Source organism: Callospermophilus lateralis, chromosome 11, assembly GCF_048772815.1.
Source record: "Callospermophilus lateralis isolate mCalLat2 chromosome 11, mCalLat2.hap1, whole genome shotgun sequence".
NCBI lineage: Eukaryota > Metazoa > Chordata > Mammalia > Rodentia > Sciuridae > Callospermophilus > Callospermophilus lateralis.
In genome coordinates this window covers 63,442,397-63,469,977 of record NC_135315.1, presented here as the reverse complement: position 1 = coordinate 63,469,977, position 27,581 = coordinate 63,442,397, and the positions used below count along the sequence as shown (strand labels likewise).

At 47.0% G+C, this 27,581-nt stretch overlaps 1 protein-coding gene across 1 annotated transcript; it reads right to left on the bottom strand.

The window, feature by feature from the left end:
* Positions 1 to 825: 825 nt before the first annotated feature.
* Tnfrsf13b (TNF receptor superfamily member 13B) lies at positions 826 to 27,079 on the bottom strand. Its single transcript, XM_076871422.1, has 5 exons — positions 27,046 to 27,079; positions 10,707 to 10,836; positions 9,266 to 9,511; positions 1,685 to 1,870; positions 826 to 1,079 (listed from the first exon to the last, which is right to left on the bottom strand). Exons 2-5 carry the CDS (start codon positions 10,813 to 10,815, stop codon positions 826 to 828), a joined length of 795 nt encoding a protein of 264 aa, XP_076727537.1. The 5' UTR covers positions 10,816 to 10,836; positions 27,046 to 27,079.
* Between the last annotated feature and the right edge of the window lie 502 nt (positions 27,080 to 27,581).

The window sequence follows — 27,581 nt, the reverse complement described above, 5'->3', positions numbered from 1 at the left end:
TCAGCACCACATACAAACAAAGATGTTGTGTCCGCTGAAAACTAAAAAATAAATATTAAAATTCTCTCTCTCTCTCTCTCTCTCTCCCCCTCTCTCTTTAAAAAAAAAATAAAAAAAAATAAAAATGGATACAAAAGAAAAAAATCTCCTGCTGCATGGGTGTGCGCACGCGCACACACACACACACACACATTCACATACACTCACATATACACATACACGCTCTCCTTTCATGGCCTCACCAAAGGGGCATGGGAGAGAATTTGTTGTTTGTGAAAGAAGACAAGACACTCAAGTCCCTGCTTCTCAGGTGCAGAGGGCACCCATCTTCTCTGCAGACCAGTCTCCCATCTTTCTGAGCTCTGTCTCTCTTAAATGAGGCAGCCCCACCAGCTCTCTGGGAAGACCCTCAGAGCCCCCAGGTCCCCCGGCAAGCTGCATTGGGCCCAGTCGGAGCCAAGGAGGGCGAGGGGTGGATGCCTGAGCTCTTCAGATAGAAAGACACCCCGAGACCCCGGAGGAGTGGGAAAATGTTTATTCTATAGGGAAAAGGGCTCTTGGAGCTGCGACCAGCATGCACGGATGACTTTATTGCGTGTGTATTTATTTAGGTGAGGGCGACCTACGGTTTGCACGGAACGGGGTTAGATAAAGGATGTCCACGTCCCCGAGTTCCGACTCTGGCACCTGTCCCCTCTCCTCTCTCCTCTGTCTGTCCTCCTCCTCTCGGTTTCTCTCTCTCTGCCCCATTCCCTACCCGTCTCTCACTCCCTCCTCGTCTCTTCCTCTCCCTCCTCGTCTCCCTGCGTCCTGGTCACCCAGCTGTCATTCACCGGGGACCCCGTCCAGGGCGGGCGCGCACACGACACCAAATCCGCCGTTGGTGGCGGCGTGCGCGCAGGGCTGCGGGGCGGCCGTTCCCGCGTGGTGCACCCCGCTGTCCCGGTCCGCAGCATCCGGAGCCCGCCGCGCGCCCGCGCTCTCCTGGGTGGGCGCCCTGCGCTCCGGGAAGCAGAAGCTGCACGTCTCCACCGGCTCGGGCGGCGCGTCCGCACAGCTGCCAGCCTCCATCGCGGGGTCTGCGGGGACAGGAGAGGACGTCGGCTGCCCTGCCCTGCCCTGCCCTGCCCTGCTCTGCCCACCCCAGCCCCGCCCGGACTCCAGAAGCGTCCCCTAATCTAGGAACCAAGAGCTACCCCCTTTGGCACTCGGCTTTCAAATCTTGGCTCTCACTTAACGCGCCCCCCCCCACACCCCCTTACACACCTATGTCCCCCACGCACACCCACACCCACCCACAACGTGCGCCCCCCACCAACCCATTAGCTCAGAGAGCCTGCGTCCTGCGATGCCCATGCTTCATACCTGCGCTTTCTCTTTCTGCCTGGCCACCTTAACCAAGATGTTACCAAGATACTAACAGGGACGTGTCCCAGACTTCTACCTCTTAAGACCTGGCAAACCCATCTGCATCCATTAGCTGGGGGCATAGATAGGGCTGGGGATGGAGCTCGGCGGAAGGGCACGTGCTTAGCACCTATGTGCCAGGCTCTGGGTGCAAACCCCAGCGCACGGTCAGGGGAGGGGCGGGGACCCTAATTCAGAAGCAGGCAGTGACCCAAGTGCGAGTCTGGTGGCACAAGCAGTAAAGAGGACGAGGACCCCGGTCTCATGCACTTACCACCGTGGGAGGACTTGTTCCGGGTTCTGCACCGCCCTGCTGTGGACGGGCTGGAGAGCCGACCTCCCCTCCTCTTGAGGAAGCAGGCCACGGCCACCAGGAAGCAGCAGAGGATGGTGCAGAGGCAGAGCCCCAGCGTGCTGTAGATCAGGACCAGCTGGTCGGCGCTCAGCTTGGGTCCCACGAGGACTGCAAGACAAGGGCACGACCTTGAGTGCAGGAGGGGACCCCACTCCCCCAGGCCCCTCTCGGATGGCCAGCAGCCCATCCCGACCCCTCCCCCACCCCAGCCACCCTCAGCACCCCTTCCTGACATTGTGCTGCTTTCTCCCTCATTATGCAATTGGAATGGTCCCAGAGGTGGACGGGATGTGCGGATGACAGCCCACGAAGAGAGTCTCCATCTCTTCTGCATCTGGCCCCTCCTCCACCAGGGAGCCTTCCTGGATGAGCTTATACTTTGAGAGCAGGACCTGCAAGATTACTAACCAGCGCCCCCTCCACCCCCAGCCTTGGGATGCCAGAGGAAGACCCCGTTGCTGGGTCAAAACCCTCCTTTGACATTTTTCCTTATCCCAAGTTTCTTTCCTGGTCTTTTGGAATTGGGACATGAGCTAGGTCCTGGCGTGGAAGGACAAATAGCTAGATGTAATGTAATACGCACATATTGGACTCATGCATGCAAACTTGTGCGTAATGGGACAAGTTACGGAGCCCATTCTAGGTGCTGGGCACTTTTTTTGCACAAGTATTTTCCTTCATCTTCTGACTCCACTGGATAATTGGTTGCCCCCAGTTTAAAAGAAAATTGAGAAATAATTCATTTGCCATCCAATTCATCATTTGAAAGTATACATCTCTGTGTATTTTTTTTAGCTGTTGCCACCTTTGGAGCACCGTGAATAGCACTGTTAGGGAACGTGCATGGGTGAGGCTTCCGTGGATGTGTTTTTGAATTCTCTTGGGTGTAGACCTAGGAGCTGTGTTGCTGGTTCATGCCATGATTGCTTAACTTCATCAAGAACTGCCAGACGGCTTTCCACAGCACCCCTGTGGAGGGCTGCATATCTGGCATACATTAAGGGCACCCGAGTGGCAAACCACTCCCCTGGTGCTAGGCATGTAAGCGGCACACCACTTACCCCGGAGGCACAGCCCTGGGCGTGAGCCCTCCTGTTGCAATCCCAGCACTTGCTCCACGATCCACTCCTCATTTGGTCACCGCAAGCACAGTTAGCAGACATTGCATCGGTGGCTGCCTACAGCCTGCTTAGCTGCTGCCTGAGTATATATACATGGTAGCTGCTCAATAAAACCAGACCTGCTTCCTGCCTGCTCTCCGGAGGCCTTGATTAGCGACTCCGAAGCCACACTCTCCTCTGCCCTGTTCCGTGGACCTCCTCGCTGGACCAGAGAGAGCCCACACACACCCCCACCATTTTGCACACCATTTTGCAGATGACAAAACTGAATGGCTAAGTGATATTGTTTGTTCCCAGTCTTAGATCTGTGACTGGGAGCAGGTCTGATGGAGTCCCAGGCCACAGGGCAGGCAGTGCCGCTCATCCTTACGCACACTCTTAGAGGCGAGAGTTGAGGAAGTGACGGGGCTAGCAGGATGCTGGTGTCACCATGGCATTTACAAAGTGGAGACAGGCGTTCTGGGTGAACTGGTACCACGCGTGGGCCTGGGGTGCTGTCTTGTATGTGCCCAGAGCTCAGCCCAGAAGAGGGGCACCAAACCCCCCAAGGGGGGCACACCCGAGCGCCGGCACACGTGGTCCTCAGGAGGTGGCGCTCCACCTCTGGAGACTGAGGCACACTGTTCCCACTGGGCCCCGGGATAAAACACAAATGTCCTACTGGCTGGACCCAGGGGACAGAAGCCAAGCAGCCTTGACAGCCGAGACAGAATGGCAGCGACAGACAGCCACAGAGCAGAGGTGACTGCGTGGTGGTTCCAGGAGGAAGACCAGACATTTGCACCTTTGGAATATTTTCAGCATGAGGTTTGCGTGGGCCAGAGCGCTTTCCACAACAGAATGACCACGGCCACCACATCGGGGCGGAGTTCCCTCCCTTCCAATCTGGGCTGAGTCGGGACTCAGCTCACCCAGGAGGATGCCCTGGGGCAACCCTGTGCCAGTCTTGGCCCTACACCTGAGGCAGGCCTGGCCGCCCCTTGCTTTTGCTCTCTTGGGAGACCTAAGCATCAGACCCTCCAAGGTCCCTAGCACCATCCCCCTGGTGGCCCCATGAGAGACCCGACATGAGGCCAGCAGGAGACTTGCCCATCTAAGCCCCGCCCCCCACAGAACTGCAAAAAATAGTCCCCGGCTGTTACTTTTAGGGCACTCAAGTTTTGGGTGGCTTTTCCATGCCGCAGTGGGCGACTCTCAAGAGCCCCTTTGTTTTTAGGGGGAGTAAAGGACTTTTCCAGTTTCTCTGCTTTTCCTCTCTGCCCAGACCAATGGTTTCAGGTTTTCCTGGGGAAAGTGAAAAATAACCCCTACCTAGAGCCCTGCTCAGCAGTCAGGCTTTTGAAAGCCCCTGGACTAAGAAGAGAAATGCAAATTAAAACTACCAAAAAAAAAAAAAAAAGTCATTTTCTACCTGTCCCTCAAGGGGGTGTGGGAAAACAGGCACCTCCCCTGTTGCTAGTGTGGGCTGGCTCTTTTCAGGGCCACTTGAAACCATCTGTCACCATTTACTTTTAGTTTTTACTTGTTTTAGTACTAAGGATTGGACCCAGGGGGCACTGTACCACTGAGCTGCATGCCAAAATCTTTTTATTTTTATTTTGAGACAGGGGTGTCTTCACTAAGTTGCTGAGGCTGGCCTCAAACTTGAGATCCTCCTGCCTCAGCCTCCTGAGTCAGGGGGATTACAGTTGTGCATCACTGTGCCCAGTCATCTACCACCACCATTTAAAATGTAATTTTTTTGATTCCTTTGACTGCCACTCTCATGTCCCCCTACCTACACACAGGCTCACTCTACCCTGATCCCACAGGGCAAAGGAGCTCAGTCACAAGCACTGTTTTGGGAATGGAACCCAGGGCACTCTCCCGTGAGCTCCAGCTGGTGAGCAAGCTTTGTCAGTGTTTTTTTTTTTTTTTGGCGGTGTTAGAGATTGAACCCAGGGCCTTGTGCATGCGAGGCAAGTTCTCTACCAACTGAGCTATATCCCCAGCATCAAGCAAGCTTGGTCAGAATCGGTGCCCATGAAAATCAAGCTCCAAGGAGATGGCTCCTGATGCAGTTCCCAGACACTACCACCAGAGGGCACTGTGCACAGCTTCTGCCCTCCAGAGGGCCAGGCAGGTCCCAAGGCACAGTTCATTTCTAAGCCAATTTTTGTTAATCGTGCTTTGCTTTTTCGCCTTGGGTCTGTCTTTTAAAAAAACTGTCTTCAAAGCCATCTCTCACTCAAAAATAGAATTTCCACAGCCTGCTTGCTGTCCCAGCTCCGGCTTGGGCTGTGCCTCTCAACCATATTATAAATCATCCCTTAGGGGACACACAGAAGTTTGGTGACCCCAGCAGGGCTGAACCAAGAACCCAGTGTGGCCTGGCTGTTGCACTAGAGGGGCAGGAAGTCGCGATGATTTTAAGCCGGGGCTCTGGGGCCATGACTGAATGCAGCTCAGTGTCTTTGAGCCTGTTTCCCTGTCTGCAAAATGGGGTGTGACGTTCTGTCTCTCAGCACCGAGATAATGCAGGTAAATGCACCAGGCCTGGGTGGAAATCTCAGCAAGTCACCGAGGTCCCCACACCTCTAAGCTCACTGGCCACGGGGAAGGCTCTGGGGAGAGGTGGGCGGGGCTGGCCCCGTGGGACCTCTGACAGACACGTGTGCCTGGCTTTGGCCTCCCCCCAGACCCGGAAACCTTCAGGGACGTCACATCCATGTGACCGTCCACTCGGCAGGTCTCTGCTTCTTACAAGTTCTGTGTTCTCTTCATAGCCAAAGTCTCCTCTTCCTCCCCTCTCCACGCGCGACTGCCCTGCGCCCTCGGCTTCTGCCCAATCTTAGCAGGTCCCTGGACCTTGGCTTTAGCCGGGGACAGAAAAATGGGAGAGTGGGTCCTGCTCCCACTGGGGTAGCCCAGGACATGGTCAGGACAAAGAGGACCCTGAGAAACTGAAAAAACCATTAAAACAGTGACTAGGGCCACCTATCCTGTTCTAGTCCCCAAAGTAAGGAGAAACCTTGAGCAGTTCTGGGACCCAAAGCGTGGGACCCCGCCCTGATCCTGGCTGGCAGCACTAAGGTCTGAGCCCAGTCTAGACCTCACACAGAAGACCGCTCTGTCCCCACCGGGGGGCGCTGCTGAGCAAGTTAGAGGAGGCTACTGTTTTGGACTTAGCCTCCTCCAGCACCGGGTCCTCCCAGAACCAGGCTAAAGATGGAAATGGAACCTGGGTAATGGTGGTGCGCGCCTGTAATCCCCGTGACTTGGGAGGCTGAGGCAGGAGGATTGCAAGTTTTGAGGCCCAAACCCAGGCAACTCAGCAAAGACCCTGGGCATGTAGCTCAGTGACAGAGTACCCCTGGGTTCAATCCTGAGTCCCAAGGAGGGGGGGAATTTAAAAGGGAGTCATTCATGCGAAAGAAGAAACCAAGCTAAAAGAAACTAAGCTGTTTATCTGACCTTCCAAGAAATCAGGAAAGATGAGAGAAGGGTCAGATGTTTCCAACCGCCCAGTTTCGACCAGCAGGATCAGGAGGTTTCCTCTGTCTTCCACAAGGAAAGGTGACCTGCAGGAACCCCATGTGAGCCAAGCAGTTCTGTGTCTATGTCTTTCTCGGGGTAAAAAATCCAAGTTCTCCAAATAAGATGCTATCCAGAGCTCCAGCACACACAGGGTGGTGGCCGTCCCCCCAAGCCTGGCCTCATGGGAACAAGCCTGTCACTTGGGAACACGCATAGCTCATAGTGCCCCGGGGGATGTCTCTTTCCTCTTACGGTGCCCGCCCCCCCACAACCAAGATATGTCCCCTCGCAACCTGCACACGTGACGACAGAGTCTTGGCAGACGTAATTAAATTGAGGACCTGGGAGACTGGATCGCCCTGGACGAGGGGTGGGTCCCAGATCCAAGGACAAGGGTCCCCAGAAGACAGGGGAGGAGAGAGGCAGACAGAGAGGAGGCCAGGAATAGAGACTGGGATCGAAGATGGGACTGGAGCCCGGAATGATGGGGCCGTAAGCCCAGGAATGCCTGCAGGCTACCTGAAGCTGGGAGGCGGAGAGAACCCAGCCCTGGTCTATGGGTAGCCAGACGTAGCACTCACTCGGGACCCTGGCTGCCATCCATGTCCCCAGAGGCAACGGGAAGATGGCCTCCCACCCCCTTTCTCTTATCCAGTTGCTGCGTCCCTGCCTGGAGCCGGACACCGGCCTCCCCAGCCCGGCAAGAGAATCCCTCTGTCGTCTGGCACCTCACCCCTCCCCGTGCCATCTCCGGCCACCCCTGGCTGCTGGCTGTTCTGTCTCATTCCCCCTCCTCCTTTCTCTGCTAGAGAAGTGGATGATGGATCACTGCGTTCCTGTCCCCCCCCCCTAGAAAAAAAGTAATATATAGATATTGGGGGGTTGTACCCAGGGGCGCTTAACCACTGAGCAACGTCCCCAGCCCTTTTGTCGATTTTTTATTCTGAGACAGGATCTCCACGAAGTTGCTTCAGGGCCTTGCTAAAGGGGCTGAGGCTGGCCTTGAACTTGTGATCCTCCTGCCTCAGCCTCCTGAGCCACTGGGATTACAGGCGTGCGAGAGATCAGTCTATCATTGGCGTGAGTCTTGTCTGCTGTCTCTCCCTCCCTCCGTGAGACTCTGGCCTCCCCCAGGCGTGGCAGTCCCGAGTGGGCCGCCTGGGAATCTTGGAATCCATTGAGGTGGGCCTCGCAGCACTGGGTACCGGGTGGTGGGGACAGACCAACCCTTGCACTGGGTTCAGTAGCTCGGTCACCTGGTGTCCTCTGCTCCCTCCCCTCCGGTAGGTCCACATCGGGGTCTGTCCCCCTGTGCACGTGGCCCCGACTTCCTGTTTACAATCCACGCCAGCCCGGCCCCTGCCCCGGCAGCCCACAGAGATATGAGAGGAGAGAGCAGAACAGATCTCAGCCCGCAGGCCACCAGAGAGATGCCCGGGCAGGGAGGGACAGGGGACAGCAAGAGAATCACCAAGTCTCTGAGGCTCTGAGAGGGCCTGTGGTGTCCCCCCCGGTGACATCACGGTTCAGCCAAAGCTGCAGGGCGAGGCCCAGTAAGGCTGAGCCCCCCCCCAACTCCTGACCTCCCAACATGTCCTTATGGACCCCACCTACACATCCTGGGAGCTCTGGTTCTTGGAGCCAAGATGAAGCCCCTTCAGGTGAGGGGGCTTGGCTGGTGGTCCCAAGCAGGATGTAAATCAGTGATCCCACCCATGGGTCCTGCTCTGGGTCCTCCGGCTGTTGCAGGGTGGACAGAGCCCCAACTCTGTCGCATACTTGCTATGTGACTCTCTCAAGGGAACTCGGGCCTGCTGTTTGATAGGCCAAGGGCAGCTCCAAGGTCGTCTCGGGTGCTCACGACTCCACACAGAGTCCCCCTCCCTCCTTCCTAACACCACGCAACAGGGTAGGGAGTCTCGAGGTGTCTGCTGGGTGGATCAGTTAGATTATTTTTGACGCCTGGCCGGCCCTCAGCAGCTGCCCAGCTAGGCAGACTCTTTTCACTGTGTTCACCATGGCCATAAAGTTTTGTTTGGGTTAGTAATAATCTCTTCCTTCTCATGCAAAGGAATTCTCCGTTGTCCCTAACTGGAGGCTGAGATTGGGTGTGGAGGCCTCCTGGCACAGTGCTCACGTAGGATGGGCTGCTCACGTTTCAATAAAGCTTGCTCATCTAAGGATGGCCTGAAATCCCAGCCGCTCAGGAGGCTGAGGCAGGAGGATCGCGAGTTCAAAGCCAGCCTCAGCAAAAGGGAGGCCCTAAGCAACTCAGCGAGACTCTGTCTCTAAATAAAATACAAAATAGAGCTGGGGATGTGGCTCAGCGGTCAAGTGTCCCCTGAGTTCAATCCCCAGTACTCACCCCTCCAAAAAGACCACATGGTACTCTATAAATTGTAGAATTCTGTGTGAGTTAAAATATATTAAAAAGTGTCATGTATAACTAATTCGAACAACTAAAAAAATAGATGAAAAGTTTTAAAAGAAAGAACCTCGGTAGCCTCCGTTACAAGTTAGATCATTTCTTCTGCTTCTTTCTTGCCCACACACTTGTGGAATTTTTATCTAAATTGTTTTGCTATCCTGGGTTGACTACCCTGGCTTCTGACCATTTGCCTGGACTCTGGGCTTCTTATATCACAGACTCTTCATTTTTTTAAAAAAAATCTATGTTTTTTAGTTGTCGATGGACCTTTATTTTATTTACTTATGTGAGGTGCTGAGAATCAAATCCAGTGCCTCACACGTGTGCCAGGCAAAGGCTCTACCACGGAGCTACAGCAACCCCAGCCCTGCAGACCCTTCTGACCAGGCTTGGTGCCCGGCCTCCCATGCATTCTGGCCCTCCCCACCCCAGGCTTACCTGGACCTGCCTCTGAGCCTCTGTGTTCCAATCCCTGGTACCTTCCTGAGTTGTCTGACCTGGTTTCCGTCTCCCCCGTCAGCGGCCTCCTGAGCTGGGGTGGAAGGTTCACTCGACTCCGGAGTTTGTTCTCACAGAAGTATTCACATTGCTTGGGGTGCTGTCCACAGATGGGGGTGCAGCTGACGCAGTCTTTCAGGAGACGGTCGTAATATTTGCCTTGCTCCTTGAGGCAACTGAGGGACTCTGGGAAACAGAAGGGAGTGATGGGTGACATGGGCCTGCAGGAGCTCTGGTTCTAATCTCAAGGGACATCAAAGTTAAAAAAAAAAAAGTCACATTCCAACTCAAATAGCAATCCCGGAATAATCCACGTCTTTTTACAAATCAAATTTATACAAGACGAAAGGCTATGAATCATCCTCCAAGTGCTGCTGTGGCTGCATCACACACATTTTGATACATAGTATTTTTCCTGAATCTAGTTCAAAATGTTTTTTCTTTTCATTATTACTTCTTCTTTGGCCTATAGATTCTTTAAAAGACTCTTCTTTTTTAAAAATAAATAAATATTTTTTTTTTTTTAAAAAAGATTCCATGTCTTAGTTTTCAAGCCTAGGAAGATGTTCTACTTATCTTTTAAAAGTGATAAACTAGATTCTTCAATTGCCTTAATTGTCATTCTTTACTTGCCTTTTCCAAACCCCACCAAGAAGAAATATATCTCCAATTAGCAGTAGAATGTTCACCTAGGGCATGCAAGGCCCTGGGTTTGATCCTCAGCACCACATGAAAATAAAATAAAGATATTGTGTCCAACTACACTAAAAAAAAATTATAGTTAATGTTTTAGGGGACCTGGTGTGGGAGGGATTCATGATCTAGTATTTACAGGTAAAAATGATATTTTTAAAATTCACTTTAAAATATTCAAGCAAAAAAAATGATTTGGAAGACAAAAAGGCAGAATTTTAATGATTTTTTTTAAAGCTGATAATGGGGACACAGGGCTAACTCTTGTGTTTTTGCACGTTGGACCATTTCTATAATAAAAACTTTCAAAAGAAGATGACCAGAAGGGCCTCATTCCCAGTGGGGAGTCTCAGGAGACCGCTGATACTGGCTCTGAGACCTGAACGTTGGGTTAGGAGGGAGTTGAGGGAGGATGAATGAGGAAAATGCATTTCAAGTGGAGGGCAGGGCATATGCAAAGGCCCCGGGGCAGGAAAGAACACAGCCCCTTCAGGAAACTGAAAGGAGGAAAGTGGCGAGAGTCGAATGAGGGGGTAAAGAATCACTAATGAATGAGGGGGTGCATTTCCTTCCCCTGACCCCACTTCTCAGCCTCCGGACGACGGCCGTGGGGCCAGAGGGAGCTTTGGGGGGGAAGTAAGGTGTGGGGAGGTCCAGCTGTTCCCTGGGCTCAGGCCCCAGAACTCACTGCAGAAGGTGGTGCAGGTGCTCGGTCTCCGGTGGCTGCAGATTGGCTTGCAGGACATGCAGCCGTTCAGCAAGGAATCCCAGTACTTCTCTTCAGGGCAGGATCTCATAGCCACCCCGAGCCACAGGCCCTGTGGAGCCGAGAGGTAGGGAGCATAAGGGTGGCTGGCAACAGATTCCCTGGGTCTCAGTGGGCAGAGGGCACCCAGGCAGAGCTGGTTCCCCATTCCAGCTGCACTGACTAGTGACACCTCACCTCTCCATTCTTGAGGGTTTTTTTTTTCCTATGAAATGCTTATTCTGAGAGTCCCTCCCTCCTTCACATCAGCCACACCCTGCTTGGCCGTGCTCTCTGCCCTCCTTCCATGTTGTGCCTCTTTCTGCCACAGGACCTTTGCACACGCTGTTCCCATTACATAAAAGGCTCTTCTTCCCCCCCTCTCCCACAACCCCTCCTCATCCTCAAGATTTCTGAAGCTTTTTTTTTTTTTTTTCTTCAGGGAAGACCTTTCTGACTCTCCCGACCCTGTGACAAGCCACCTTTGCTTGTCACTGCGATAACTTTCCTTCTGTGCTGTGTCTTGCACCAACTATGGGCATCATGCGGAAAGGAGGGTCTGGACGGAATTGCTAGGTCCTCAGGTCCTCGAGAGTGCCCAGGGCAGAGTAAGTGCTCATGAAATGAATGGATTTATTTATTTATTTATTTTTAAAGCCGACCTTGCCTACAGCAAACCCTCCGTCATTGTTCCCTCCCTTCCCTTTTTTTTCTTATTTACTGTGGTGTGAAACACAGACAGGGGCGTGTGCAAAGTGCACAAGCCTTCCCCATACAGTTTGGTGACCGTGGATCCATGCTATCATTTCAACGCACTGTGGAGGGAGAGACGGGCCGGTTCCCTTGCACCCTGGACCACTCCCTGGGGCCACCTCCCATCTCAGACTCTTCCCAGGGGTTGCTAATGTTTTGCTCCCCTCCCCCGCCCCCCCCCCCCCCCCCCGGCTTCATTTGTTGCAATGCTGGGGTCAAACGATTGCCTCTCCAGTCCTGCCCCTCCAACTTCTTATCCCCGCCCTTCTAGAACTTTCCTGTCTGGCTTTATCTGCCCACACGATCTCCTCCGAGTCTCACCTGCGCCGGTGCTTGGCAGCCTGTAGGTACTCGGGCTGAGATGCAGCCCTTCTTTGATAAAAAATGTTCTGTCTGCTCTTAGGACACCTGCCTCTCCCTTCTCTGAACCCAGGAGCACTTTACTACGGAGCTGCATCCCCAGCCCCCCTTTACTTTATTTATTTTTCTTTCCAGACAGGGTCTTACTAAGTGGCCCCGGCTGGCCTTGAACCTGCCATCCTCCCGCTCAGTCCCCTGAGTCGCTGGGACGTGCCCCCTTAGCAACTCTTTCCACCTCCGTCTTCAACAGCTGGAAATCAGCAGACGGAATGAACTCAAACCCAGCCAACAGGAGACGGGGCACCTGGGGCCAGCCGAGGCGATGCAGGACGCAGAAGAAGACCTGCATTCCCTGGTCCCCAAATCCTGGAAGGCAGCAGTGGGGAGGCCCGTCGCCCAAGTTCCTGGTTAGCGTTTGCTGGAGCCAGGTTGGGCCAGAAGGCCCTGGTCCTTACGATATCGGGGTTGCGGGTTCTGGTTGCTGACTCTGCTGGTTTGGATCACTCAGGGGCCAGCACCACAGTGAACCCCCACAGGGCTGATGTGGCCTTCTGGGAGATTTAAGGAGATAGTAACCCCCTCTCCTTTTGGGGAGCAGGACACTTAAGGAAATCTTTGTGAGGATCCCAGGTGACCACTGAGCTAGAGGAACAGAGACATCAGTGACGGTGCACAGCAAGGAAACACATACCGTGTGCAAAAAGAGCTTCAAAAAGTCACAAGTGGACGGCTCCAGTCTCTTCATGAGAAAGAGCCAATCCCCGGGGAGTGGGCAGGGGGGGGAATCAGATTTTCAGAGTTACCACAGCATAATACTGAAAATGTCCAGTTCTCCAAAACATCACAAGCCTAGAAATGCTCACAGGAGATGAAGAACTTGACATTACGTTATCCCCACAGAAGGCTGGATGTACATTGGAACCATCAGCCAAAGGTGTTGAATCAATGATCTTAACTATGTTCAAGGTAGATCAAGGAAATCATGGGCAAAGAACTAAAGGAAATAGGAAACCACGTCTGAATAAAAAAAATAATATGTACACTTGTACACTGCTGGTGGGACTGCAAATTGGTGCAGCCAATCTGGAAAGCAGTATGGAGATTCCTTGGAAAATTGGAATGCAACCACCATTTGACCCAGCTATCCCTCTCCTCAGACTATACCCAAAAGACCTAAAAAGAGCATACTTCAGGGACACAGCCACATCAATGTTTATAGCAGCACAATTCACAATAGCTAGACTGCGGAGCCAACCTAGATGCCCTTCAGTGGATGAATGGATAAAAAAAATATGGCATTTATATACAATGGAATATTACTCAGCACTAAAAAAATAACAAGATGATGGCATTTGCAGGGAAATGGATGGCATTAGAGCAGGTTATGCTAATTGAAGTTAGCCAATCCCTAAAAAAACAAATGCCAAATGTCTTCTCTGATATAAGTGGGGTGACTCAAAATAGGGTAGGGAGGAAGAGCATGAGAAGAAAATTACCTCTAGATAGGGAAGAGAAGTGGGAGGGAAAGGGAGGGAGAAGGGGAATTGCACGGAAGATGGAAGGAGACTCTCATCGTTATACAGAATACATGTATGATGATGTGAGGAAAAAGAAAAAAAAGAATAGCATCACATTAGATTGGGTAGAGAGAAGAGATGGGAGGGGAGGGGAGGGGAAGGGAGGATAGGAAGGGCAGCAGAATAAAATAGACTTTATTATTGCTGTGTGTATATAGGTGACTGTATGACCAATGTGATTCTGCAACCTGCACACTCAGAAAAATGAGAAATCATATCCCATCTGATTCAAATGTATGCTATGTCAAGATCATTGTACTGTCATGTGTAACTAAGTAAAACAAATACACAGCCAGGAGCAGATCTGAACGCAGACCGTGGACCCCAGGTGGCGTGTCCCCCGTGTGGGTTGACCATCACCAAGGTACCCGTTCTGTACAGGGGAGGAAGCGGCCTGTGTTTTGAGGCAGGACGAGAGTCGATGGGAACTCTTTGTACTCAATTTTGCTGTGAAACTGAAACTGCTCTAAAAATAGCCTCTCTCTCTCTCTCTCTTTTTTTTTTTTTTAATTTCATTTTTAAAAAGGAACCAAACCGAAATTCTGGAACTGAAAAGTACAATGACCGAATGAAAAAACTCACTAGAGGGAGTTATCAGAAAATTTAAGCAGCAGGCAGAAGAAAGGATGGGTGAACCTGAAGGTAGGTCTGTTGAAATTATTGATATGTAGAACAGGAATTAAAAAAAAAAAACACAGACTTGGGATAAAAATGAACTAACTCTCAAGGGCCTGTAGGACCCCTCGCTGACATAAGAGTTCCACAAGGAAGAGAGATAAAAGGGCAGAACATTTGAAGAAATGGTGCCCCCCCCAAAAAAAAAATCCTAGCAAGACAGAATCCAAATGCACATCCAAAAGATTCTTCACCATAATCAAGTTGGGTTCATACTAAATTTATTATGTAAATCAATAAATGTGATATGTCACATAACAGAAGGAAGAACAACCATTTGGTCATCTCTAAAGACTCAGAAAAAAAGCACTTATTAAAAATTTAAATTCATTGATCATAAAACCTCTCCATGTACAAGGAGTGTACCTCACCGGTGTGGCTCAGTGTCAGAGCACTTGCCTAGCATGCACAAGGTCCTGGGGTCAGCCCCAGCACCTAGAACAAAAATACAATCCCAAACAAGAAGGAATGGATACCTCCACACCATAAAACCCGCGCATGACAAATTTTGCTAAGATAGCGAAGAGGAAAAAGTTGAAGGATTTTCCCCTAAAAATCTAAAATGAGAGAAGGATGTCTACGCTTTCCTCTTGTATTCGATGTAGCACCGGAAGTACTAGCCAGATCAATCAGGTAAGAGGAAGAAAGGAAGGCCTACCAATTGGAGATGTCACTAAAATCGTCCTTGTTTGCAGATGGCATGATCTCATACATAGGAAAACCTGAAGAATCCACAGAAACACGATCAGAACTCATAAATGAGCTGGGAGTGACGGCACAAAACCTGTGATCTTAGTTACTTTAGGGAAGTCAGGCAGTAAGATCGTAAATTCAAAAAAAAAAAAAAAAGTCAAAACTGTTACAGAGATCAGGAGTGGGACCCCCACTCAAACATAGTGGGACCCCCATCTCAAACGTCACCAATTGCAAAACTGACAAATGTTCAGTAGAGCTGTAGAATATAAGTCCGATATACAAAAATCACGGTGCGTCTACATTCCAACCGCAAGCCAGATGAAAAAGGAATCAAGAAATCCCATTCACCATCGTTACAAATGAACAAACGGAAATACCTAGAAATAAATCAGACCAAGGAGGTAAAAAAAAAAAAAAGAAAAATCTCTGCCATGAAAATCAAGATACCGATGAAAGAAATTCAAGGAGACACAAGCCGATAGGAAGATATTCTGCGTTTAATGTATCCTAAAACGCCCCATTATAATATCGGGAGGTGTTCCAACTACCCAAATTAAAATGTAATCTTCATCAAAGTACTAATGACGTTCTTTACAGAAACGGGGGGGGGGGGGGCGGGGGGGAACACAGTCCTAAAAATCTATATGGAACCACCAAAGAAAATGAGCATGAAGAGATGATCTACAGAATAGGAAAAAAATAACTCTAACAAGGGTTACTATCCAGAACTTCTAAAAAATTCAAACATATCAACATAAAAGAAAACAAGTGATCCTATTGAAATATGCAAAAGATCTGAAGAGACAGTTCTCGAAAGGCACACCAATGGTCACACAAAGGGTTGATGAAAAGAAGCGCAACATCACTGATCACCAGGGACATGCAAAGAAAAACCACAAGACATCATCTCATCCACCCGTTAGAATAGGCTGTGATCAATACGGCAAGAAATAACAAATGCTCAAGATGTGGGGTAAAAGGGGCTCTTGTGCACACTGTGGGTGGGAATGTCAGTTAGTGCAGCCATCGTGAAAATCGTAAGGAGAGTCCCCAAAAAGTTAAAACTAGAATGAACATACGATCCAGCAATCCCACTACTCGGATATATATATATATATATATATATATATATATATATATATATATATATATAAAATGAATTTAGTGGGGTTCAAAAGACATCTACACTCTCACGTTTATTGTAGCACTCTTCACAATAACCAGATTTGGAATTAAATGGCCAACCACAGATGAATGTATAAAGAAAATAAAAAAAAAAAAAAAAAAAAAAAAGAAAAGGTGGTCTACACACATGGAATACTACTCAGCTATAAAAACAACGAGATCCAGTCATTTGCCAAACCGTAGGTGGATCTAGATGATATTATTTCAAGCAAAATAAACCAGACACAGAAAGACATATATATACCCTATGTTCTCACTCTGATGACCTCATAAAAGTAGAAATCTAGTAGAATAGTGGTTACCAGAGATTGGAGAGGGAAGAGAAAGTGGAGTATGGAAAGAGACTGGTACAAACCTATGGAACAGGGAGTGTGTTCTATTACCTAGTAGGGTGACGATTGTTAATAATAATGAACTGTGTATTTCAAATATCTAGGAGAGAGGTTTTTAAATATTCTCACCATAAAGAAGCGACAAACGGATGAGGTAATGGATATGCTAATTACTTTCATTTTTATTATTATACAATTGTACATATATCAGATATAATATTGTAACCCATAAATAATATGTACAGTTATTTCATGTAAATCTGAATTAGTTGTAAAAGAAACAATGGCCCCCAAACACCCCCAAACTAAGGAAAAGGCAGGAATATACACATTTGTGAAGCTCAACAACCTCCAAGCAGGAAAAAAAAAAATCAGAAAAACTTGCACCAAGACACCGTATCATAAAATTATGGAAAGGACAAAGAATTGTGAAAGTAGCAAGAGAGAAGCAGTTTGTCATTGGCAGATTCGATTTTTAGAAACCCACAAGACTGATCTGTACGCTGTCTGTAAAAGACTTCCTATCAAAGAACCCCAAAAAAGGTTGAAAGTAGAAGTATGGAACAAGATATATCATGCAAATAGTAACGGAAGGAGAGCTGAGGCGGCTATCTTGTTGTCAAACAAAAAAAGACTTCGTACCAAATCTAAATAAAGACATCATAAAAAAAGAAATTACAGACCAACCTGTCTATGAATACATATGCAAAAAATCCTCAATGAAATATTAGCACATTGAACCCAAACAGCACATGAAAAGGATTATTCACCATGGTCGGGTGGGACTTATTCCTAGAAGGCAATAAAATGCACCACACTAAAGAATGAAGAATCCAGGCATGAAGGTGCACACCTGTAATCCCAGAGACTTGGGAGATTGGGGCAGGAGGGTTGCAAGTTCAAGGCCAGACTCAGCAACTTAGCAAGGCCCTGAGCAACTTAGAGAGTCTCAAGATTAAAAAAAAAAAAAAAAAAAATTAAAAGGACTGGCAATGTAGATTAGTGGTAAAGTGTCCTGGGTTCAATTCCCTGTACCTAAATAAATAAATAGAAGGGGAAAAAATTACATGATCATCTCAATTGATGCAGAAAGATCATCAGACAAAATCCAACACTTTTCATGATTTAAAAAACTCAGTAAAGAAGGGGAAAATAACTTCCTGAACATGAGAAAGGCCATAAGTCAAAAACACACAGCTAATGATGTACTAAATAGTGAAGGACTGAAAGTTTTTCTCACCAAGATTAGGAACAACACAAGAATGCACATTTTTTGCCACTCCTATTCAACCTAGCACTGGAAATACTAGCCAATGCATTTGGGCAAGAAAAAAAAAATAGGAAAGGAGGAAGTTAAATTATCTCTGCTCCCAGATGACATGATCTTAAGTGTAAAAAAATCCCTAAAATCTTCACACATGTATATATGCATGTGCGCGCATGCACAAACACACTCAACCTATTAGAGCTAACAAAAGGTTCAGCAAAGTTATAGGATACAAAATCAACAGACTAAAATCAGTTGAATTTTTACAGACCTATTATGAACAATCCCAAAAGAAAATCAGGAAAATAATTTTCCACTTAACAATGGCATAAAAAGGAACAAATACTTAGGAATAAATTCAACAAATGAGGTGAAGTGTGTACCGAAAATACACAATATACAAGAGATCTGAAAAACTACAAAATATTTCTGGAAGAAACTAAAAATACCTCCATAAATGAGAGCCATGTTCTTGGGCTGGAGGATTCAATGATGTTAAAAGTTAATACTAAACAAATCTGTCTACAAACTCAATACAATTTCCAACCAAATCTCAATAACTTTTTTGTTTTTAAAGAAATAGAAAAATGGATCCTAAAAACTCAAATAGAATTACAAGAGACTTTGAAAAGTCAAAAGGATCTTAAGAACAAAGATGGAAGACATACCTCCTGATTTCTTCCTGAAACTTACTACAAAACTAAATCCACCAAATCCACATGCAAAAGAATGAAATTGTACTCTTACCTAATTCCATAGTACAAGAATCAACTCAGAATTTATCAAATGCTAAGAGCCCAAATTATAAAGTCTTAGAGGACGACGTAGAGGGGAATCGTCATACATTGAATTTTGGCAAGGGCACACTAGTAAGAAAATAAAAAAAAAATAAGTAAATTGGACTTGACCAAAATTAAAGACTTTTGTGCCTCAAAGGTTTACTATCGAGAGGATTAAAAAGACAAGTCCCAGAATAGGAGCAAATATTTCTAAATTGTGTATCTGACAAGGGTTGACATTCAGACTATGTAAGAAACTCCTAAAATCCAAACAACTCAAGCCAAAAGTGGGCCAAAGACTTGAATTCATGGTTCTCCAAATAAGATACCCAAATGGCTGCTGATCACCGTGAAACGAAGCCCAGCATCATTAGTCACTGGAGAAATGCAAATCACAACCACAATACGATAATGCTCGCTATCGAGATGACTATTGGGAAAAGAAACTGAAAATAACAAATGTCGGAGGCGTGACGAGATCTGAACCCTCTGTGCCTCGCCCCTGAGAATGTGTGGCCACGCAGTCACTGCCCAGGATGGCCACGCTCAGCTCCCTCTCACGTCTATTCATCAAAAAGCCAAACACAGATCTACCATAGGATCCAGCACGTCTGCCACCAGGTGAATATACAAGAGGTCTGAAATCAGGGATAGAAACAGAAACATGTTATTGGTTTGGATTTGGAAAGCCTGTGGGGGCACAGGCTCAGTGCCCAATGCAGCCATTTTCAGAGGTAGGGCTTTTGGGGAAGTGATTGGATTATAAGGGCTCTGACCTCCTCAGTGGATTAATCCACTGACAGCTGAATGGACCACTGGAGGGTGGTGGAAATGTAGGAGGGTAGGGTGTGGCTGGAGGAATTAGGTCACTGGGGCCATGTCTTGTCACACCAAAAAAAAAAAAAAAAAAGCAAAATAGGAAGAAAGAAAAATGTAGAGTTCATAACAGAAGATTATCTTCAATAGAACGTAATGTTCACCTCCTGGTAGCCAGGGAGGTGAGAGAGAGAGGAGAAGGAGGAGGAAGAAAGGAGAGGGAGAGGCACCAACCAAGCGTGGGGTAGAAGAGACACCAATAAACACTATGAGACATGCAAGACCCGGTAATACTGGGACACGTGCTCTGTTAAATAGAGGGAGTCAGGAAACAATGGGGCAGGGGAGAAAAATAGGGTCCCTGTCAGCAGAGAGATGAAGATGGAAATTCTCAACAAGATGAGAAAGGAATTTCCCAGATCGACAGCAACTTGTGAGTGTGAAGTGTCCCCTGTCCCAGCTAAGGGGAGAGGAAAGAGGAACATTATCAACAAAACACAGAAATGATAGATGAGTGAGTATGTTTGACCAGTTGACAAGCCAGCTCTGTTCTAGACCTGAGATAAATTACATGTATACATACAGAAAACCTAGGCATCACCAACTCCAGGGAAACCAAAGAGGCCAACAATAAAATACAGATAATCAATCACAGAGGTGGGAGTGAGAGGAGAAGGAAGGAAAATGGTTTTTGATTTCTGTTAGTTGTATCAGATTCCTCACCAGCCCCTTTCTGAAATACTGAGGATGACTGTAGGACCCCCCACCCCCACCCCACCCCCCAGCAGCCCACTCCCCAGACACTACCTGTCGGTGATTCTCAGGGTCAAGAGCCACTGCCCCTTGCTGGCTCTAAAGACATAACTTAAAGAGGTTCTGGGAGAACTAAGCAAGTCACTTCTCAGTTTTCTGTTAATAAAACGGGGATGAGCCTTTCCATCTGCTGGGATGCTCGGTTTGAAAACCGATTTGCTGTGGACATGGTGGTGTACGCCTGCGATCCCACTGACGCAGGAGGATGAGGCAGGGGGATTGAAATTTGAGGGCAGCCTGGGCGACATATCAAGACCCTGTCTCAATATAAAAAATAAGTAAAGAGTACTAGGGAGGTAGTTTAGTTCAGCCCCTGAGTTCAGCCCCCAGGACCCCAAAAATAAATTAAAAAATTCATTCATTCATTAAGTTTAAAAAGAAAGAAAATTGATTCACCACAGTTCTGTGACGGAATGCATGTCCCAGTGGAAAACTTCAGTTTTTCTGACCTATAAAACGGGTTTAGAGGCTTTCCTTAAGGGTATGTGCACGATCACACGTCACTGGCTTAAGACGTGGCTGTTAATATTGGTAGCTACTCTTCTGGCACCAATGGTAAAGAATGCAATAGGTTGACCACGGTCATCTGTGGTGACAGAATAATTGCAATATCAATGACAGTAATGTTCTAACTCCTACTGTCTCCTTGAGCTCTGAATCCAATGCCATTCATAATACCAGGCGCTCATAGATGACGGAACCCCTTGTACACAGTTGTCCTCAGTAAAAAAAAAAAAAAAAAAATGTGGAGTCACAACAAACACTGGGCAGGGGTAATATCTGAGCTGTTTTCAACAATCCCCTTCCCTGCCTGCCTTTCCTCCATCCCAGTAGGACTCAGGAGCCAGGTGTTCTAGCGGGAAAGGAGAAGCAGAGACCCTAGCTTTTGTCTTCCACACTTTGGAGAGAAGATTCTTGGCACAAAAGGGTCAGAAACAAGCACAGGAAGTTTCCCTCAGATTAAAAAAAAATAAAATAAAATAAAAGCAAAGCAAACCACAACAAGACCCAGTTGAAGATTAAAAGAACAAAAATATAAGAATTTACATTTAATATATGTCATATTGATTTCTTTACAACCTTGGAGGGTAAATCCAAAATCCATAAGAGATGGATAAAAATAGAACACACACAAAAGAAGCCAATGGTAAACAATGACAAAAGAACTTCTCTACGGCAACGAGCACCTTACCAGAAAGTACAGACATAGGAAAAATGGGAGACATTTGCAACTCATATTTGAAAGGCAAACAGAAAGAGAAAGACCAGTCAACAGAAAAATGGGCAAAGGTCATGAATGGACAGTTCACTGACAGGTCAACACAACCCAAAGATGCATGATTTCATTCAGCCACACTGATACCTCTTCCCTCTAATCGAGTTTTTAAGATGATAAAAAAAAAAAGTAATTGCACTTCTGTTGGCAAACCCTTGAATGAACACACTCTCATTCACTATAGAAGGAAAGTAAATAAGTATGATCATCATGGAGCACAACTGGGTTAGATTTATCAAAATTATCGATAACTCGGTGATTAAACTCCAGATTTATCTTACAGAGAAAAAAACGATGAACTCACTGCAGCCATGTTTGTAATTACTGAGGATTGAAAGTAACCTAAATGTCCATGCTTTGGGGACTGACAGAGTAAGTTACATTACACATACACTGGGCTATTAGGCAGTTATATTTTAAAAAGTAACGAAGAAGGGGCTGGGGTTGTGGCTCAGCGGTAGGGCACTCGCCTAGCAAGTATGAGGCCCTCGGTTCGGTCCTCAGCACCACATAAAAATAAATAAAATAAAGGTATTTAAAAAAAGTAATGAAGAAGATCTTTATTTATATTGCGATGGAAAGAACTCCAAGGTATATTAAGTAGGGGGAAAAAAAAGAAAGCCAAAACAACAAAGCAGGTTCCTTTTATTTTCCCTCAAAAGGAAGAACGTTCTAAATTTATATTTGTGTTGGTATTTGCGTAAAATCATAATAAGAAAATAAAGACAATATCACATTTTAAATAAAACATCTTAAAGCATTTTTAAAAGATGTGCAAGATTTGTACACTGAAAACTAGAACACATTTTTTTTTTGGAAGAAATTAAAGAAAGTTTAAATAAGTGGAAAGACATCCCATGTTCATGGATTGGAAGACTTCATATTGTGCAGACAGTCAACCAAACTGTTCTACAGATTCAATGCCATTCCCTTCAAAATCCCAGCTGGAATTTTTCTGCAGCGTTTGACAAGCTGATCCTAAAATTCATGTGGAAATGCAAGAGACCAAAAGATCCAAAGCAATCCTGAAAGAGTCCAAAGTTGGAGGACTTACACTTTTCTACTTAAACTTACTACAAAGCAACAGTAATTAAGACCCATAGAGTACTGGCCTAAAAATAGCCGTCACTCAATAGAATACAATTACGAGTTCAAAATTAAAGCCTAACATTTGTGACCAATTAATTTTCAACAAGGGCACCAAGGCAATCCAATGGCATAGGGAAGAGTCTTTTCAACAAGGAGTGCTGAGACCCCTGGAATTTACATATAGAAGGATGAAACAAAACCCCTGCCTCACACCGTTATTTCAAACTGGATCCTAGACCTAAACAGAAGAGTTAAGTCTACAAAGAAAAACTCTTAGAAGGCACAGGGAATCAATAGTCACGATAAAAGAAACCATCGAGAAGGTAAAAGGATTATGGTACACACCTGTAATCCCAGTGACTTGGAAGGCTGGAACAGGACGGTGCACGCGGGTGGCCAGCCTCAGCAACTCAGCAAGATCTTGTTTCTAAATAAATAAATAAGACTGGAGACGTAGCACCGTGGTAAAGTACCCCCAAGTACAGTCCCCCATCCCTGCAGTGCCCCACAGAAAAAGAAGAAGAATAGAATAAAATACCGGAAAGAAACCATTGCAAATCATGGATCTGATAAGAAACTTCAACTCAGAATGTATAAAGAACACTTGTCAAGGAATAATTGATAACACAACTGAACTTTAAATTGGGCAAAATAGGGCTGGGGATGTGGCTCAAGCGGTAGCGCGCTCGCCTGGCATGCGTGCAGCCCGGGTTCGATTCTCAGCACCACATACAAACAAAGATGTTGTGTCCACCAATAACTCAAAAATAAATATTAAAAAAAAATTCTCTCTCTCTCTCTCTTTAAGAAACAATTTTTTAAAAATTGGGCCAAATAGTTGAAAAGACATTTTTTTTGCCAACAAACATGAAAAGATGCTCCGCATCATGATCATGAGGGAGAGAAATGCCAATCTGAACTTCACACTCACTCTCATGGCTATAATGAGAAAGATGGGCAATTTGGTGAGGATGTGGAGAGATCAGAATCTTTGTGCATCGAATGGGATTCTAAAACGGCCCAACCACCTTTTAAGTGGTTTGGCAATTCCTCAAAATGTTGACCACAGAATTACCCTAGGAGTCCCAGTAATTCCACCTGTAGGTATCTAAGAGAAATAAAAACATGTTAACCCCAAACATGTACCTCCAGGTTCACAGAAGCATTACTCCTCCTAGTCAGAGAGTAGAACAACCTGTCAATCAACCAAAGTACAGATAAACAAAAACCTGCTATATCCACAAAATGGAATATTATTGGGCCAAGAATGAAGTACTGATACGTGTTGTATATGATCCTAAAACACGTTTAGTAAATAGCAGGTCATGATACACCACATACTATGATTCCATTGATATAAATGTCCCAAATACACAAATCTGTGGACACAGAAAGATTAGTGGTAGCCTAGCTTTTGGGTGGGGGTTGAACTCTCAAGGCTTCTTTTGGGGATGTTGGAAATATTCTAAAATTAGATTACGGTGATGGTTGCACAACTCTGTAAATATGCCATGAAACATGGAATCATGAGCTTTAAATAGGTGAGCTTCATGGCCTGTAAATTGCATGTCGATGAAGCTGTTTATCCCAGAGAAGGCAGGCCCTGGGCAGATGAAGGGGGGGAAGAATGACTTTCTATTTTTTTCCCCTTCTCCTTTCCAGGTTTCGAATCCCATGACTAATACCATCTATTCAAAAGCAAATTTAAAACCAAAGAATCAAGCAAAAAAAAAAAAAAAAAAAAATTTTTTTAAAGGCCTCTGATCCTCCCCCCATTTGGGGTGGGGAAGATGAGAGGGAGGGACCTGCCACCCCCCCAGGTCACGCTGTGAAGCAATGGCTGAGTGCACAACAGGTTCGAGAGACAAAGGCAGCCTTAGAGAGGTTCCAAGACCCATCCGTGGCCTGGGAAAGCCACTAATGCCACTGGACTGGACTATCTAGTGCCCGCTTGACCTTGGCAGACACCCAAGGGAGCAGAGGAGGCTATCCCTACCTCCCCCTCCTCCACGGCCACCTGGACCTATGTAAAATCCCAGAGCCACCATTCATCCCCAGAGATGGGCAAAAACGTCCCAGAGAGTGACAGCCACCAGGCAGAACCGGAGCTTGAGAAAGACGCTCTGCTGATGGACACTCTGGGCCCATGGGCCGGGCCCACGCCTTGGCTGCATCAGGGCCAGATGGAGCCCACCCTGAAACCAGAGGGAGGATTCTCAGAGCCCTCAGCCTGCGCTTCTTGGCACCCTCGGCTAGTTAACAGGTGCTGTACCCAGAAAGACCTCTGTGGTCAAATACGTTTGGAAAATGCTGCGTTAAAGAAAGTCAAAGCCAGACCATGATTTACATTACTCAGAAGAGACCCAAACCGTGTCCGTTTCATTAAGTACAGGGGGCTCCCTATACAGCCACTCCGAACAAGCCCCATGGCAAATAAGCAGGAAAAAAAATATATTTCTGTCCCAAATCTAAAACGAATGGGATTTTTTTTTTTTAGTAGTCATTGCGGCAGATTTAGGAAAGGCCATCTTGAATTTCCTCAATCTATCTGTATTTGCCTTTTTAAAATCGGCATCTGGGCTGGGGTTGGGGCTCAGAGGTAGAGCGCTCCCCTAGCAGGCCTGAGGCCCTGGGTTCGATCCTCAGCACCACATAAAAATAAAATATTGTGTCCAGCTACAACTAAAAGGTAAATATTTTTTTTTTTAAAAAATTGGCATCTGAAGATTGTCATGCATAAAGTTTGACTGATATTCTGTTCTGATTGCCTTGAAAGAGGAAGAAAAGACTTGAATTTCTCAATATCAGTTTGAGTAAGATTGTTGATGAGAACAAGCCTTCTCAACATGACTATTAAAGTAAGAACGCTAACAGTTTAAGAACAGAACAGGATCCAAAACAACAGCTTTCTGTTAGTAAACCAACACTTGTGATGCGTTTCTTGTATGCAAAACGTTTTTTTTCTGTTTGAGAAAAACAGCAGCACTTGTTAGAGTAAATAAACTAAAGGTGGTTCATTCACGTCTTACTGGTTTTATATTTTTGTCCTAATCTGTAGACATTCTAGCTTTTATTGTTGCATGAGAACTATAGGCCACAAGAATATATACCTACTTTTATTTTGGAACAAATATAAGAACTATTAAAAATTTAAAAATATTGAGTTTTAAAAAGCTAAAGCCCGGGGTGGGGGTGGGGGGTGCTAGGGCTGTAGCTCAGTGGTAGAGCACTCGACTAGCACATGAGAGACCCTGGGTTCGATCCTCAGCACCACATAAAGACAAGTAAATAAAATAAAATTATTGGGTCCAACTACAACTAAAAAATAAATATTTTAAATAAGTAAGTAAATAAATAAATAAATAAGCTAAAGCCCCATTTTAACCACAGACCTTCTCAGAGCCTTTGCTTATGACTCTTCGAGAGAGGGTCCGGCCGTTTCAAAGCTTTAGTGCTTTAGTCTCTGAACAACGGGAGCTAGAAGGTTTCCCTCTCCAGTGTGTCCCTAGAAGCCTCTGTGGGTGCCAAGTCACAAGTCTAGCTAGTTCTTGACATCTGGTCCCAGAGTCCTGGGGGGGGATTTCATCCTGGGTCAAGGTGGCCTGGTCACTGCCTTGTCAAACCCTCTAAGAAATTATGTGTATTTGAGCCCTTGGCTGCGTATACAGGTCAGTACGGGTCTGTAGTCCCCGGTCGCAAATGAAAATCAGAGATACGACAGGCTTCAAAGCTGGGGTGCCGGGGAAAGGAACAGGAGAGGCATGTGGATTTGAGGTGCGGCCCTGGATGCTGGACAGTCCCTACTCACATCCAGCCTTGGGTTCATCTGCTCTAAGCAACAGATGTTTCCAGGTAAATTTTATCTTTGACCAAGTCTCCCAAAACCCGTCCTGATGAGATGTTACAAGAAACACAGTCCCCTTTCTTCAACAAATAATTTGAAGCAAAAAAAAAAAAAAAAGAGAAAGTGGGAATTGGTGTGGATTAAAACTATAAGTAGGGGCTGGGGTTGTGGCTCACTGGTAGAGCGCTCGCCTAGCATAGCACATGCGAGGCCCTGGGTTCGATCCTCAGCACCCCATAAAAATCAGCAAATAAAAGAAAGGTATTGGGTCCAACTCCAACTAAAAAAAATAAATAAATATATGTATTTTTAAAAAGCATAACTAAATGTCTAACGTGGGCCATGTTGAATTCTGATTTGAACAATAACAACAAAAAGGAAAGACGTGGATACATCCATCAGGTACACTGGGACACGGACTGATAATATCAAAGGTGACCGCAGTTCGGGCATCTAAAATCCCACCATGTTTGGGATTCATTTTAAAATGACCCACTGAGGGTGGAAGAGAAAACATGGGGTGGGGGGGCACCTGGTCACAAAGGGGACAACTCCTTCCATGGGGGACAACCCCCCCCCAGCTCCAGCCTTAGCTCTCCTCTCCTGGAAGGCAAGACCCCCCCCACACACACACCCCTAAGTGCCCCAGACTCGGGGTTCTCCACATGCAAGGCCTGGGGAAGCCTTGGGGATGCAGACATCTTGGGGCCTCCCCAAGGTCCTGGCTCCGTGTGGGCCCAGGAGCCCGTGCAGAACATGGGGCGAGGGTGTCCCCCACCACTGCCCACCTGCTGGCCTGCCCACCGGCTTGGCTACTCACAGCGCTCCTCTGCCTGCCCGCCGGCTCCGGCCACCTCGCCTCCTCTGGCCCAGGCCACTCATTACTCAGGATGTTTATTATTAGCCCTAGATTTGATTAGTGCCTGGGCTGCGCTTCCTGGGTCTTCCCCTCAACCTGGGAGGATGTAAATCAGCCGCCCCGGGTCACCTGCGCCTGCGCGCTCACCAGGCAAGGTGAAGGGCTCTGAGTCCCAAGGCTCTGTCCACCAAGGTGCAGCAGAGCGGCCCGGGCGACATCATCCACCCTGGCATGGCTTGGGCACGTCCAGGTTTTTCCCTGGCCCATCTCAAGGGCGAAGCTCCTGCCCCAGGCTTCTACTTGTACACCCCAGGCCGGGTCTCAGCTGCACAGAAGGGACACACTCTCCCTGGTCAGTCTTGGCCTATTCTGTTGCAAGCCCGGCTCCTCCGAGACTCAGTTGGGGTGTCGTCTCCTCTGGGAAGCCACCCTAACTACCCCAACCCAAGTTAGGGGCTCATTTTCTGCACCTCCTGAGCATTGTCACTGTGGGGACC